The 14,293-nt window shown below is 46.3% G+C and overlaps 1 protein-coding gene across 1 annotated transcript in view; it reads right to left on the reverse strand.

Annotated features, from left to right (window-relative positions):
* LOC140421095 (synaptojanin-2-like) overlaps positions 1–11,943 on the reverse strand; it is a 287,869-nt gene extending 275,926 nt beyond the window's left edge. The window contains 1 exon segment of the mRNA XM_072505504.1: positions 11,462–11,943. Coding sequence (XP_072361605.1) covers positions 11,462–11,585 — 124 coding nt within the window. The 5' untranslated portion in view covers positions 11,586–11,943.
* Positions 11,944–14,293: the final 2,350 nt, after the last annotated feature.

A 14,293-nucleotide genomic window follows, 5' to 3' on the forward strand; every position in this document is an offset into this window, starting at 1 on the left:
GCCAGACTGAGCATACAACCATTTTTAGAAGACTGTGACATGTGTTGAGTGCGGTCAAGTACAGGATTGCCAAGTGTCTTGGCCAAGTGTCCAAGGTGGCATGAAGCGGAGATGCCATACTGCATAATAGCAGGGGAATCAGGGGCGGCATATGAATTACATCCTTGAGAATTGTTTGCCACTGACGATAAAGAATATGTGGCACACAAACTGAAAGGCTGATTCATTACAATGTCCCTTTTAATTTGCAAGAAAAAAAATTTTGATTTTAGATTTGTCACGTGTACTGAGGTACAGTGAAAAGCATTGTTCTGCATACAGTGCATAAACATAGGACATACGATAAATACACAATAAAAATACATAGACATCGGGTGAGCAGTGCTACAACAGTAGAGTAGATGGGTGGAGAGAACAGTTCAGTCCATAAGAGGGTCATTCAGGAGTCTAGTAACAGCGGGGAAGAAGCTGTTTTTGAACCCGTTAGTGCGTGTTCTCAGACTTTGTATCTTCTGTCCGATGGAAGAAGTTGGAAGAGAGAATAAGCTGGGTGGACGGGGTCTTTGATTATGCTGCCCGCTTTCCAAAGGCAGCGGGAGGTGTAGACAGAGTCAACGGGTGGGAGGCGGGTACGCGTGATCGACTGGGTTGTGTTCACAACTCTCTGTAGTTTCTTCTGGTTGTGAGCCGAGCAGTTGCCATACCAGGCTGTGACGTAGCCAGATAGGATGCTTTCTATCGTGCATCTGTAAAAATTAGTAAGAATCAATGTGAACATGTCGAATTTCCTTAGTTTTCTGAGGACGTATAGGTGCTGTTGCTTTCTTGGTCGTAGCGCAATGTGGGTGGACCAGGAGAGATTGTTGATGATATGCACACCTAGGAATTTGAAGCTGTCAATCATCTCCACCTCAATTGATGCAGGCAGGGGTGTGTACGACACTTTGCTTCCTGAAGTCAATGACCAGTTCCTTAGTTTTGATGACGTTGAGGGAGAGATTGTTGTCGTTACACCACTCCACTAGGTTCTCTATCTCCCTCCTTTGGCTCATCATTGTTCGAGATCTGATCCACTACGGTTGTCTCATCAGCAAACTTGTAGATGGACTTGGAGCCACATTTTGCCGCACAATTGTGTGGGAGAGATCTTCGATTATGCTGCCTGCTTTCCCAACACATCAGGTGGTGTAGACAGAGTCAATGGATGGGAGGCGGGTTTGCATGATGGACTGGACTGTGTTCATGACTCTCTAGTTTCTTACGGTCTTGGGCTGATGATGGAATTCGACAGAAAGAGTCCAGTCAGCCCATTGAGTCTGCACTGACCCGCTGAAAGAGCACGCTCCCTAGGCACACTTCCCCACCCTATCCTCGTAATTGATCACGGTCAATCCACCAAACCTGTGCATCTTTGGACACATAATGCCCAAGAGGGGGCCATGACAGGAGGTGGTCAATTCAACTTGGTCATTTTCACCCCTCTATAGGAGCAAGTGTTGGGGTTAGCAGCAAACCAGAGGAGTTGAACCATTAGGCAGACGACCCCGCGGTGGCAAGATTCCAAGAAACATCAGCAGCTGTAGCCACCAATGTTAACCTTGGAGAAGGACATCAAAAGTCTCACAGGGTGCACTATCACATCCTTGCTCTGCGCTTAGTGCCAGCATAGATACATGCACTTCGGTGAGGATGCGCAAGTCAACTGAAAGGGCAGCACGGTAGCATTGTGGATAGCACAATTGCTTCACAGCTCCAGGGTCCTAGGTTCGATTCCGGCTTGGGTCACTGTCTGTGCGGAGTCTGCACATCCTCCCCGTGTGTGCGTGGGTTTTCTCCGGGTGCTCCGGTTTCCTCCCACTGTCCAAAGATGTGCAGGTTAGGTGGATTGGCCATGATAAATTGCCCTTAGTGTCCAAAATTGCCCTTAGTGTTGGGTGGGGTTACTGGGTTATGGGGATAGGGTGGAGGTGTTGACCTTGGGTAGGGTGCTCTTTCCAAGAGCTGGTGCAGACTCGATGGGCCGAATGGCCTCCTCCTGCACTGTAAATTCTATGAAAGGCTTCCACATACTTATGTGAGCACATCACAGTCAAAAGCCCAGCTGTCAGAGGCCGAGATAGTGCAGGCCTCTGGCCTCTGGCAATCAGGCCTCTGGCAATCAGAGGAGTATTGGACGTGAGCTAGATACTGAGCCCTCGGCTGATGACAAGCCTCTGTAGTCATCCATCAGGCGGCACACACTGGCACATACTTTAGTCATTTGGGTAATTGCACAGTTTTATAAAATTTGATTTCTTTTACTAAAAATTTAATCTCAACTTAGGACTCCAGCTACGTTAGTGTTTCAAGTTTGTGATGTGCCGGTGTTGATTTAGATTGACTGCATGCTCTTTAGGGAGTTTGTGTTCCTGTGGGATCCTCTGATTGGTCTCATATGGTACCTCTACATTGGCACATGCACAGGCTGATGATTGGGAGATACCAAGAGAAAGTGAGAGGGGATGGTCTCGAAGATCAAATTACAGATTGCTAGTTAAGTCTTTGCCTTCGGCATTGGAAGGGTTCTGGAGAGGAGTGGCGGGAGTAATATCCCAGGTGGTGAAAGTCCGGGTCAAGCCAAGCTGGGGGCTAGCAATATTTGGAGTAGTGGGCGAGCCGGGAGCGCAGGAGGCGAAAGAGGCCGGAATTCTGGCCTTTGCGTCCCTAGTAGCCCGGCGAAGGGTCTTGCTCTTGTGGAAGGAGGCAAAGCCCCCCAGCCTGGAGGCCTGGATAAACGACATGGCGGGGTTCATAAAATTGGAGAGAATTAAGTTTGCTTTGAGAGGGTCTGCACAGGGGTTTTACAGGCGGTGGCAACCGTTCCTAGAATACCTTGTGTTGCGTTATTTTGTTACCCGGGGGGGGGGGGGGTTATTGTTTGTAAGGGGAAAAAATTGTGTTGTTAAAAAACCTTAATAAAAATATATATATATTTTTTTAAAGTCTTTGCCTTCTGGTGAACCTCATATCTCCCGAACATAAATAGCATCCTGCACAGCTAGCTGGCATTGCGCAATCTCATCATCCGAACCATTAGAGGACAGGGCTAACTCCATTATATCCTCCTCTGTCAGGCCTTTTCTTCTGTGGAGAATCGGGTTGTGCAAGATACAGTGTACCCCGATCATAAATGAGACTCAAGCAGAAGAGTATTGAAGAGTGACAGCCAACCGCTCCAAACATTAAAATTTCATTTTGAGCAGACCAATTGTCAAAGACCAATTAAGAAATGTTTTTGGCTTATCACATGGCTTCAGTGATGTAATTGTGTGGGTGGAGCTGGGCTGTGGCTCTGCGAGTTTATACTTTCGTTTTTGAGTTGGGAGCTGGCTGTGGCTCTGAGTTTTACTTTCGCTTTGAGTTTGAACTGGGTTCGTGATGCACATGTTGAAAAATAAGTATCTCTCTATCTTTATTTTAAAAGCTGTTTCCAGACTACTTGACAACTTGAAAAGAGATAATTGCTTTCTGGAAGGAATTCAAACCTGCTGTTTTGAAAAGGAACAAAGAATATCCATACCAGGTCTTGAGTGCGGTGTGTTGGGCCACACCTTTGAAATGGGGTTTCTGATTTATGGGATCTTGTTATTAAATTGGAACAGTTAAAGGGGGAAATTTTTAACGGGTGATACATATATTACTGTAGCTGCGTGGGGTATTTATGTTTGTAGTTGATAAAAATGCTTACTGTGTGTGCTTATAAATATGTAACTAAATTCGTAGAATAAAGCTCGTTTTTGATTAAAAGTGCTTAAGGCCTCTGTTGAATAACACTTGAAAGGCAGGCCCTTATGCTCATCGTAACCAAAATCTATAAACAGTTAGAGGTCTGGTGAACTCCATGATATACTTTGGAGTTTTCTAAACCCTGGCCCGTAACACAATGATCTAGCCAATGATGGCCCTGTTGGAAGAGTGGCTCTTGTTCTACCTCCCTGCATGGATTTTAAAGTGGAGTCATGAGCCGTCTCTTCAGGATATTCTTTATCACCCAGAAATCTAGCCATGGTTCTAAAGCCTCTGGCTCTCTCAGTTTGATTGCCTGTGACACAGGTAAAGGAGATAGAGTCATGGGTGTGTCTGAATATGGCATGTATAAAATTCTTGAGACAGTGATGGGCCCCAGGCTGAAAAGTCCCTGCTAAAGGTCTTCATATGATGTCTGGAATGAGTAGAAGTGAAAAAATTCAAGGTCACAGTTACTGTTAACATCACAGGCATTGGGTGGCCACCCATACAATTGGAGGCAATCTTCCTACACAGCATGTCACAGCCCTGTGGCTGTCTCCCTTGGGAGACGCAGCATTGTAAGGCATTGTCATTTGGACATCTGGAGGTACATCATCCCCACTCTGGAGACACGGTTGGCAGGGTAGTGACCTCGGCCTTCCTGTCTGACCTCCACAGCCCCTTTTGTCCAGCAGCAGATTGCCACCTTGCTGGACCATAAGGCATACCGATCCCAGGCCAGGTACTTGCCCTCCTGCTCACTGGAGGAGGAGCTTCCTATAGAATGAACAATTCCCATGGGGCACAGCGATGTCAAGCTCAAATGTTGGGATGCACAAAGGCCCCCTTCCCTGAGCAAAGCAGGCTGAAAACTATGAAAAATAAAAGCAAAATCACTATGAAACTCTCCCAACTTTAGCATCAGAGTCTTTTGCTGAATGCAGCCACAGTCCTTTGTATCCACCTCTATAACACGTCGTGATGCCTGGCATGATTCCCTCCCAATGGTTTTCACATGTGCCCAACAAAGTATGAAGCGGGAATGTAAAAGCTTAAAGACTGGTTAAAATGGCAGGCAGCTGATTTCGATCAACTTCCATATTATTGGAAGCCAGCGTGATGATGGCAGATTTGCAACCTGAAACATCACACTGGGTTTTTTTTACATACGTGGGACAGCAGCAGTCCTGATTTCTCAATGTGAAATTCACCCCCACATTTCAATTATATCCAGAACTGCTGTGTAATTATTCATTCTGTTCTGAATACACTGTACATTGGTGTACAAACTTTTCAAGTTTCAAGAAATGGCCGAGCGAGCCATTCAGTTCAAGGGTAATTAGGGATGGGTAATAAATGTTGGCCTCGTCAGCCTCATGAATGAATTTTTTTAAGTTGTTTTTTTCATTCCTCACTCATTTTTAGTAGTTATTTTTACCTCAATGTTCAATGAAATCCAATCTCTGGCCAGTCATGATATCTTTATTCCTTCTTTTACTCATTCTTAGGTTTCTGTCATTTATAGCAGATCCCTCTTCCACATTCTTAGTTTAAAGTCTTATTTAGAGCCCTAGTTATCCTTTCCATCAGGACTTTGTTCCCAGCTCTTCAGGTTCAGCCCATCCCAGCTCTACAACTCCTTACTGTTTCAAGACCGGTGCCACAAACACATTAAATGGGACTCCTCCCCACACCCCTCTTAATTACACATTGACTTTCCTAATGTTTGTCCCTACGCCAGTTTTCATGTAGATCAAATATTATCCATGATATTCTGCGTTTGAATTTACCTTCCAGCTCCTGGTACATCCAGAGCAGGACCTCTACCCCTGGACCATGGCAACTGCATCCTCTCCCTCCCAAATGTATGCATGCTGAATATTTAAAACAGCTTTTAATGTAACAAAACAGCCCAAGGCACTTTGGAAGATCATTATAAATCTAAAATTTCAAACCATAAGAAGATTTTTAAGGAATGCCATGGAGGAAAGGAAAGCAAGAGTTTAGGGATGTCAATGGCACTAATCTCACTTCACCTCTTATGTTCAGCTCTCTTGTCTCCGCTGAAATAAAACGTGAAGCTGAGCGATCGTGCCAAAAACCAAATTCAGCATCAGTTAACAGGTTGCTGCTGAGTAATTATCACTTGAAAGTACTGTTGTAGACACCTTCCGTTACTTTGCTGATGATTGAGAGTAGATTGATAGGGCAGCAATTGGCCAGATTGAATTTGTCCTGCTCACTGGGCACTTTTGCACTGCACGTTGACCCTGCACTGGAACAGCTTTGCTAGGGACACATTTAGTTATGGAGACGTTTTCAATACTACAGCCAGAATGTTGTCAGGACCCCCATAGTCCTTGCTGTATACAACACGTCTATTACACAGAGTGAATCAAATTAGCTGAAGACTGGCTTCACTGATGCAGGGGATCTCACAAGGAGGGCTAAATGGATCAACCACCAGGCATTTCTGGATGAGGACGGTTCTAAAAGCTTCAGCCTCATCTTCTACTTTGACGTACTGGGCTCCTCCAGCCAAGAGGATGAGGATAGTTGTGGAGTTAATTGTCCACACAATTTATAGCTGAATGTGGCAGGAATACAGAGCTTTGATGTGACCTATTGGTTGTGCGATCACTTGTTCTGTCCATTATATGCTGCTTCCACTGTTGAGAATAAATATGGTAGTTTTACCAGGTTTGGCAACTTGTTTTAGGAGTATGCCTGGTGGTGCTCCTGGCATGCTCCCCTGCACCCTTCATTGAACCAGTTTTGGCAATGGGAGACTGAAGCCCTGAGGTTACAGATTGTGATGAAACACAATTCGGCTGCTGCTGCTGATCCACAGCACCTCGTGAGTGCTCAGGTTAGACAGATGGTACATCTGCTCAGAATCTACTCCAGTTAGTGCCTTGGCAGTTCAGATTCTCAATGGGGAGCGACCAACAAAATAACTGCAAAAATGTACTTCATTTAATTTTCAGCCACAGTCACTGAATCCTATAACAGATACAGTGGAAAAGATCTTATTAATTGTTTAGACTCCTTGATATGAATCAGTGGATTGTCCATGTAATGAAAAACATTTCCTCCCTTCCATCACATAAATCAGGAGTATTTAGATGTATTTTTGTACACCCTTCAGTAACCGTCTCTTAATAGATTACAGGCAATTTTTAAAATAATAATAATCATTATTAGTGTCACATGTAGGCTTACATTAACACTGCAATGACGTTACTGTGAAAATCCCCTAGTCGCCACACTGCGGCGCCTGTTTGGGTACACAGAGAGAATTCAGAATGTCCAATTCACCTAACAACCACGTCTTTCAGGAATTGTGGGACAAAACTGGAGCACCCGGAGGAAACCCACGCAGACATGGGGAGAACGTGCAGACTCCGTACAGACAGTGACCCAAGCCAGGAATCGAACCCGGGTCCCTGGTGCTGTGAAGCAACAGTACTAACCACGGTGCTACAGTGCCACCCATTCTTCACTGGTTAGCACTGCTGCCTCACAGCACCAGGGACCCGGATTCAATCCCACATCAGGTGACTGGGGGGGGGGGGGGGTGGAGTTTGCACGTTCTCCCAGTGTCTGCATGGGTTTCCTGCGGGTGCTCCAGTTTCCTCCCCAGTTCAAAATGTGCAGGTTAGGTGAATTGGCCATGCTAAAGTGCCCCTTAGTGTCCAAAAGTTAGGTGGGTTCACGGGGATAGGGTGGGGATTGGGCCTAGGTAGGGTCTGTTTCGGAGGGTCGGTGCAGACTTGATGGGCCCTTTGGCCTCCTTCTGCATTGTCGGGATTTTAGGATGCTATGCCTGGTGATATTATAACACAACAAACACTGGAAATTTGGGATAGCAGGAATATATTCCATTAAAGGGAGCATGCTCAATTTTGCTTTTAAATGATTAGAGTAGCAGGCAGGTTTCCTTACAGGTAGGTTTTCCACTGCCCCTCCTCTCCTCCCCCCCTCCAAACCCCCCTCTTCTCCAACTTCTCCCACCATTCGTGAAGGGTAAAGTCTTGCCTCACAAATTTGATTCAATTCTTTGAGGAGGTAACTAAGTGTGTTGATGAAGGTAGAGCAGTTGATGTCGTATACATGGATTTTAGTAAGGCGTTCGATAAGGTTCCCCATGGTCGGCTTATGAAGAAAGTAAGGAGGTGTGGGATAGAGGGAAATTTGGCCAATTGGATAAGTAACTGGCTATTACAAAGAAGACAGAGGGTGGTGGTGGATGGAAAATTTTCAGACTGGAGACCAGTTTCCAGCAGTGCACCACAGGGATCAGTGCTGGGTCCTCTGCTATTTGTGATTTTTATAAATGACTTGGAGGAGGGGGCTGAAGGGTGGGTCAGTAAATTTGCTGATGACACCAAGGTTGGTGGAGTAGTGGATGAGGTGGAGGGCTGTTGTAGGCTGCAAAGAGACATTGATAGAATGCAGAGCTGGGCCGAAAAATGGCAGATGACATTTAACCCTGATAAGTGCGAGGTGATTCATTTTTGTAGAAAAAATTTGAATGCGGATTAGAGGTTCACCAGCAGGGTTACGAGGAATGCGGAGGACAGGGAGATATTGGGGTTCATGTCCACAGATCTTTGAAGGTTGCCACTCAAGTGGGTAGAGCCGTGAAGAAGGCCTATAGTGTGCTGGTGTTTATTAACAGGGGGTTTGAGTTTAAGAGCCATGGGGTTATGCTGCAACAGTACATGACCCTGGTAAAACCACATTTGGAGTATTGTGTGCAGTTCTGGTCACCTCACTATAGGATGTGGAGGCATTGGAAAGGGTGTAAAGGAGATTTACCAGGATGCTGCTTGGTTTGCAGGATAGGTCTTATGAGGAAAGGTTGAGGGAGCTAGGGCTTTTCTCTTTGGAGCAGAGGAGGATGAGAGGCGACTTAATAGAGGTTTATAAGATGATGAGGGGGATAGATAGAGTGGACGTTCAGAGACTATTTCCTCGGGTGGATGTAGCTGTTACAAGGGGGCATAACTAAAAGGTTCAGGGTGGGAGATATAGGAGGGATGTCCGAGATCGGTTCTTTACTCAGGGAGTAGTTAGTGTGTGGAATGGACTGCCTGCTGTGATAGTGGAGTCGGACACTTTAGGAGCTTTCAAGTGGTTATTGGATAGGCACATGGAGCACACCAGAATGACAGGGAGTGGGATAGCTTGATCTTGGCTTCGGACAAAGCTCGGCACAACATCGAGGGTCGAAGGGCCTGTTCTGTGCTGTACTGTTCGATGTTCTATGTTCTAACTCCTCACAATGCTGAGAACAGATACGTAACATTTGACCCCTTGAACCTGCTCCGTCATTCACTATCATCATGGCTGAGACTGATATAACCTCAACTCCATGTTCCCACCTATCCCTATAACCCTCCTTGTTTATCAAGAATATACCCACCTCGGCCATGAAAACATTCAAAGACTCTGCTTCCACTGCCTTTTGAGGAAGTGAGTTCCGAAGATTCTAGATTCTACCACAAGAGGAAACTTCCTCTCCACATCCACCCTGTCAATACCTTTCAGGATTTTATATGTTTCAATCAAGTTGTCTCTTACAACTAGGGTGGGGGGGGGGGGGGGGGGGGAAGTGGAGGAGCGCACACCGATTGTTGGGGAGGGGAGGTTCCCACACGGGGGGGGGGGTCAATGGGACGGCGGGGGAAGCCGGGGTCAGCAGGAGTCAGCTGACTTACAGGAGTGTTATGGGGGGAGCAAAAGAGCTAGACTCGGGTCTAGCGGGGGGGGGGGGGGGTGAAGGGGGGGGAAAATAGGGTTGCTGCTAGAAGGGCAAGGGCTGCAGATACCTGGGAACCCCACTACCTGGAGATTTCCCTCCAAGTCACTCCGACTTGGAGATAGATCACCTTTCCTTCACTGTCGCTGGAACAGCATTGTGGATGTACCTACTCCTCAGGGACTGCAGTGGTTGAAGTAGGCAGCTCATCACCACCTCTGGAGGGCAACTCGGGATGGGCAATAAATGCTGGCCTAACCAGCGATGCCCACATCCCATAAATGAATATAAAGAAAAAAAAAGGTCCCTTCATCCAAATCATTTATATCAATTGTAAAAAGTTGAGGCCCCAGCACTGAACACTGTAGCTCACCACTTGCCAACCAGAAAAAGACCGATTTATGCCAAATGTTTTCTGTTAGATAGTCAATCTTCTCTCCATGCCAATATATTGCCATGATATTTTATTTTCCACTATAATCTTTGGTGAGGCACCTTATCGAATGTCTTCTCGAAATGCAAGTACAGTATATCCACCGGTTCCCCTTTATCCACAGCAAATGTGATTCCTTCAAAGAAAGCCAATAAATTGGCTAAGCATAATTACCCTTTCACAAAACCATGTTTACTCTGCCTGATGGTCTTGAATTTTTCCAAGTGCCCTGCCATAATATCTTTAATCATGGCTTCTATCGGTTTTGCTATGTCACATTTCAAGGTAACTGGCCTGCTTTCTGTCTCCCTCCCTTCTTAAATAAAGGAGTTACATTTGCTAATTCCCAATCCAATGGCACCTTCCAGCTGCAGGTCCAGGTAAAGTTACAGATACAGCCAAATCCAAGGATATGAGTAAAGCTGCAGGTACGGTTGTGGATATGAGTCAAGCTGTGGGTGCAGGTAAAGCTGCAGATCCAGATAAAGCTGAGATTAAAGTTGTAGATGGGCATAAAGTGCAAATAGGGGTAAACTGTACAGTTGCAGGTACGAGTAAAGCTTTGGGTAAAGTTGCAGATATGGGTGAAGTTCTGGGTACAGTTATGGTGGAATAAAGCTGTGGATACAGTTGCTGGTACATGCAAGGCTATGTATATGGATAAAATTGCGGGTACAGTTGCAGGTACGGGAGTAGTTAGGGGCACGGGTACAATTGGGGGTAGAGTTACAGATAAAGTTGCACGTACGGGGCTACAGTTGCACACACAATTGTGGGGTACGGGGCTACAGTTGCACATACAGTTGGGGGTACGGGGTTACAGGTGCACATACAGGGGTACGGTTGCAGGTGTGGAACTACAGTCTGCGGGTATGCGAAGCTACAGTCCGCGGGCACGCAGGGGTACAGTGCGGGTACGCAGGGGTACAGCCGCAGGCATACGGGGGATACAGCCACAAGCACACGGGGGTTATAGTTGCAGGCACGCGGGAGGGTACAGTTGTGGGTACATGGGAGGGTACAGTTGTGGGGGTACGCACGGGTACAGTTGGGGGTACGCACGGGTACAGTTGGGGGTACGCACGGGTACAGTTGGGGGTACGCACGGGTACAGTTGGGGGTACGCACGGGTACAGTTGGGGGTACGCACGGGTACAGTTGGGGGTACGCACGGGTACAGTTGGGGGTACGCACGGGTACAGTTGGGGGTACGCACGGGTACAGTTGGGGGTACGCACGGGTACAGTTGGGGGTACGCACGGGTACAGTTGGGGGTACGCACGGGTACAGTTGGGGGTACGCACGGGTACAGTTGGGGGTACGCACGGGTACAGTTGGGGGTACGCACGGGTACAGTTGGGGGTACGCACGGGTACAGTTGGGGGTACGCACGGGTACAGTTGGGGGTACGCACGGGTACAGTTGGGGGTACGCACGGGTACAGTTGGGGGAGGCTGTACCCACGCTGGAACAATGATGTTTCTGACTATACTCACAGAGAATGGCCACAGCCCCAGCCTGGAAGAGGAGACAATCTTGCCGATTCCGGGACTCCAGCAGCACACTACAACAGCCAGGCTTCTGTTTTTCAAACACTCGGAATCCTTTCGTCAGAGCCATGCCTGAACACCAAAATTAACACCACTTAACACGGGGTTGTTGTTTTTAAATCAGGCGTTTCACTTTCAGCTGTCGGCGCCTTTCTTCATTTAGTGTAGCCGCTTCCCAAATCCGATCCAAAGTTTTGCCATTCCCCAGCCCACATCAACTTGCTCGAAACTTTCCAAAGTTATTCCATGTCGGGAAAGCTTCTGTACGCGGAGCCAACCGCGCAACTCCCAACCTCTCCTTAGGCCACCTTCCCACCCACTCTCAGGTGAAGCCAGTCCTGCTCTGAGTAACCAATAGGCAATTCAGTTTGATCCTCATTTCAATCTTGGTCCATTTACAATCAACTTGGAGCGCCATCGACAGGTCACAGCAAAACCAACAATGCTGCTCACTAACTCCAAAACCCAGGCTTTTCACTCTTCTAGGTGGAGCCAAGTAGGGCTGACACATTTTACAACATGAGTCAGGGAACTAAGTTTCAAAATACCTACCAAAATTTAAACATTTTTCCTCATGTTACTGGTATACTGTGGAAATCATCGATTCAGTTAAAATGGAGCTGCTCCAATTCCTGTTGCATTATCATCCATTTTATCACTGTTGGTTGACATGGTTGATGACGATCCCCAGCAGCCTCATTAGTAAGTGTAATTCAGGGCACCGTAACTTACACAGAACCTTTTAGTCCATTTCTGAGCTGATGTTATGTAAAGATATAAAAGCAGTAAATGCTGGCTGAACCCAGCGGGTCTGGCAGCATCTGTGGAGTGAGGTAATGTTTCGAGTCCACATGACCCTTTTACAGAACTGAGGAGGGATAGGCCTGTAAATAAGTCAGACTAGGTGACTGAAGATAATTTTTAAATTAAATCCTTAGTGATGTCCTCGGGGGTGGCATAGCGCCAGACACCCGGGTTCGATTCCAACATTGGGTGACTGTGTCAAGTTTGCACATTTTCCCCATGTCTTCATGGGTTTCCTCCAGGTGCTCTGGTTTCCTCCCACAGTCCAGGTCAGGTTGTTTGGCCATTCTAAATTGTCCCTTGGTGTCCAAAGGTTACAGGGATAAGATGGGGGAGTGGGCCTAGGTAGGATGCTCTTTCAAAGGGTCAGTGTAGACACGTTGGGTGAAATGGCCTCCTTCTGCACTGTAGGTATTCTATGATTCAATGGCTAGCAGGTTTGCCATTCCAGACCCACAAATAACGTTTGAACCTCTCCTGCCCTCGTCTTCCTGATCCACTGCTGTAAGACCCTTGCTTCCCTTCCCCCAGTCCTCCATGACATTCTGGATGCCTTCTATCATGTGAGGAAAATGCAGCAGTCAACCAGAACCATCTACTAGCCGATGGTCCAAATTGAGTGGACAATAAAGGTGCAGCATCAAATGAGGTGTCGCAGTTAAAATCTGTCAGGCTCTCTGACCCAAATGCCAGAGCAAGATTGTCATCCATTCCCACTTGCTTCCCACCACTGGTAAAAATTGGTTTCATACAAAACATTTCTGGGTCTCTCTGATTGTGGACTTTAGGATACCCATTGAAATTAATGTACCTTCCTTTCTATTCAACACCAACTCTACCGCCAGGGTCCCAGGTTCGATTCCCGGCTTGGGTCACTGCCTATGCGGAGTCTGCACATTCCCCCTGTGTCTCCGTGGGTTTCCTCCGGGTGCTCCGGTTTCCTTTGACAAGTCCTGAAAGATGTGCTGTTAGGTGAATTGGACATTCTGAATTCTTCCTCTGTGTACCCGAACAGGCGCCAGAATGGGGCGACTAGCGGCTTTTCACAGTAACTATTAAAAGATTGTATGACTGTTTATTGTTCCTATTTAGTGATGTTTTCTGACTATGAGCCAAAGGTTGCAGCTCTGTCTCCGTCTTGTTGGGCTTCTACCCATATTTTGACATTTAACATGCAAGCTGTTCGGGTTTCCCTTAAATCTAACGGTACAGGTTCATCATATAAATACTCACCATATTAGCGAAGCAGAAGTTTTCTGCTCAAAAATTGAATCAGTTGCAACAGAAGCTTGTGCAATATAATGCTCAAGTTTTCACATTAGTTCATCAAATAGCAACTTATATTGATACAGAACATTTCACAAAATAAATTCTTCCAAGGCTCTGGAGCATTATAAAGCAAAATGTGACACTGAACCACATAAAGTGAGATTAGGTCAGTGACTTAGAGCTTCGTCAAAGGGGTAGATTTTGGAGAGAGAGGTGCAGGGAGAGAATTCAGCTGAATACACAGAAACCCCCGGGCTGAAGTGGAAATGTTCAAGCAGCCAACTTGAACAGTGATGCAACAACACTGCTTTGATGTGAATTGTTTATCTTTTCAGATGAATAACCTGTTTTGCAAAACATTTTCACCAAATGGCATTTCCCCTTTAAAATCATTGCTGTGTGTAGCAACTAACATTCAAGATATACGCAACTGAATGTGTCACTTGTTGCGCAATTTACGAATGCTGTGGATGTGAGGCAATTATCGATGCAATTCGTTTGCTTTAGTTCTCTAATCCACCACTACTTTGTTGTGTGTTTTATTTTACAATTAAGTCATTAGTTGGCTATGTTAGACAAAATATTTTTGTGGTGAAATATATTGCCCAGAAGCAGAATAAAAGGTAGATCAGCATCTCTGATGCTGCACTACATTCGGCTTAGCTTAAGCCTGTGATGACAGGCCCATCACTGTAGTGGGTTCTG

Source organism: Scyliorhinus torazame, chromosome 1 (genome assembly GCF_047496885.1).
Source record: "Scyliorhinus torazame isolate Kashiwa2021f chromosome 1, sScyTor2.1, whole genome shotgun sequence".
NCBI lineage: Eukaryota > Metazoa > Chordata > Chondrichthyes > Carcharhiniformes > Scyliorhinidae > Scyliorhinus > Scyliorhinus torazame.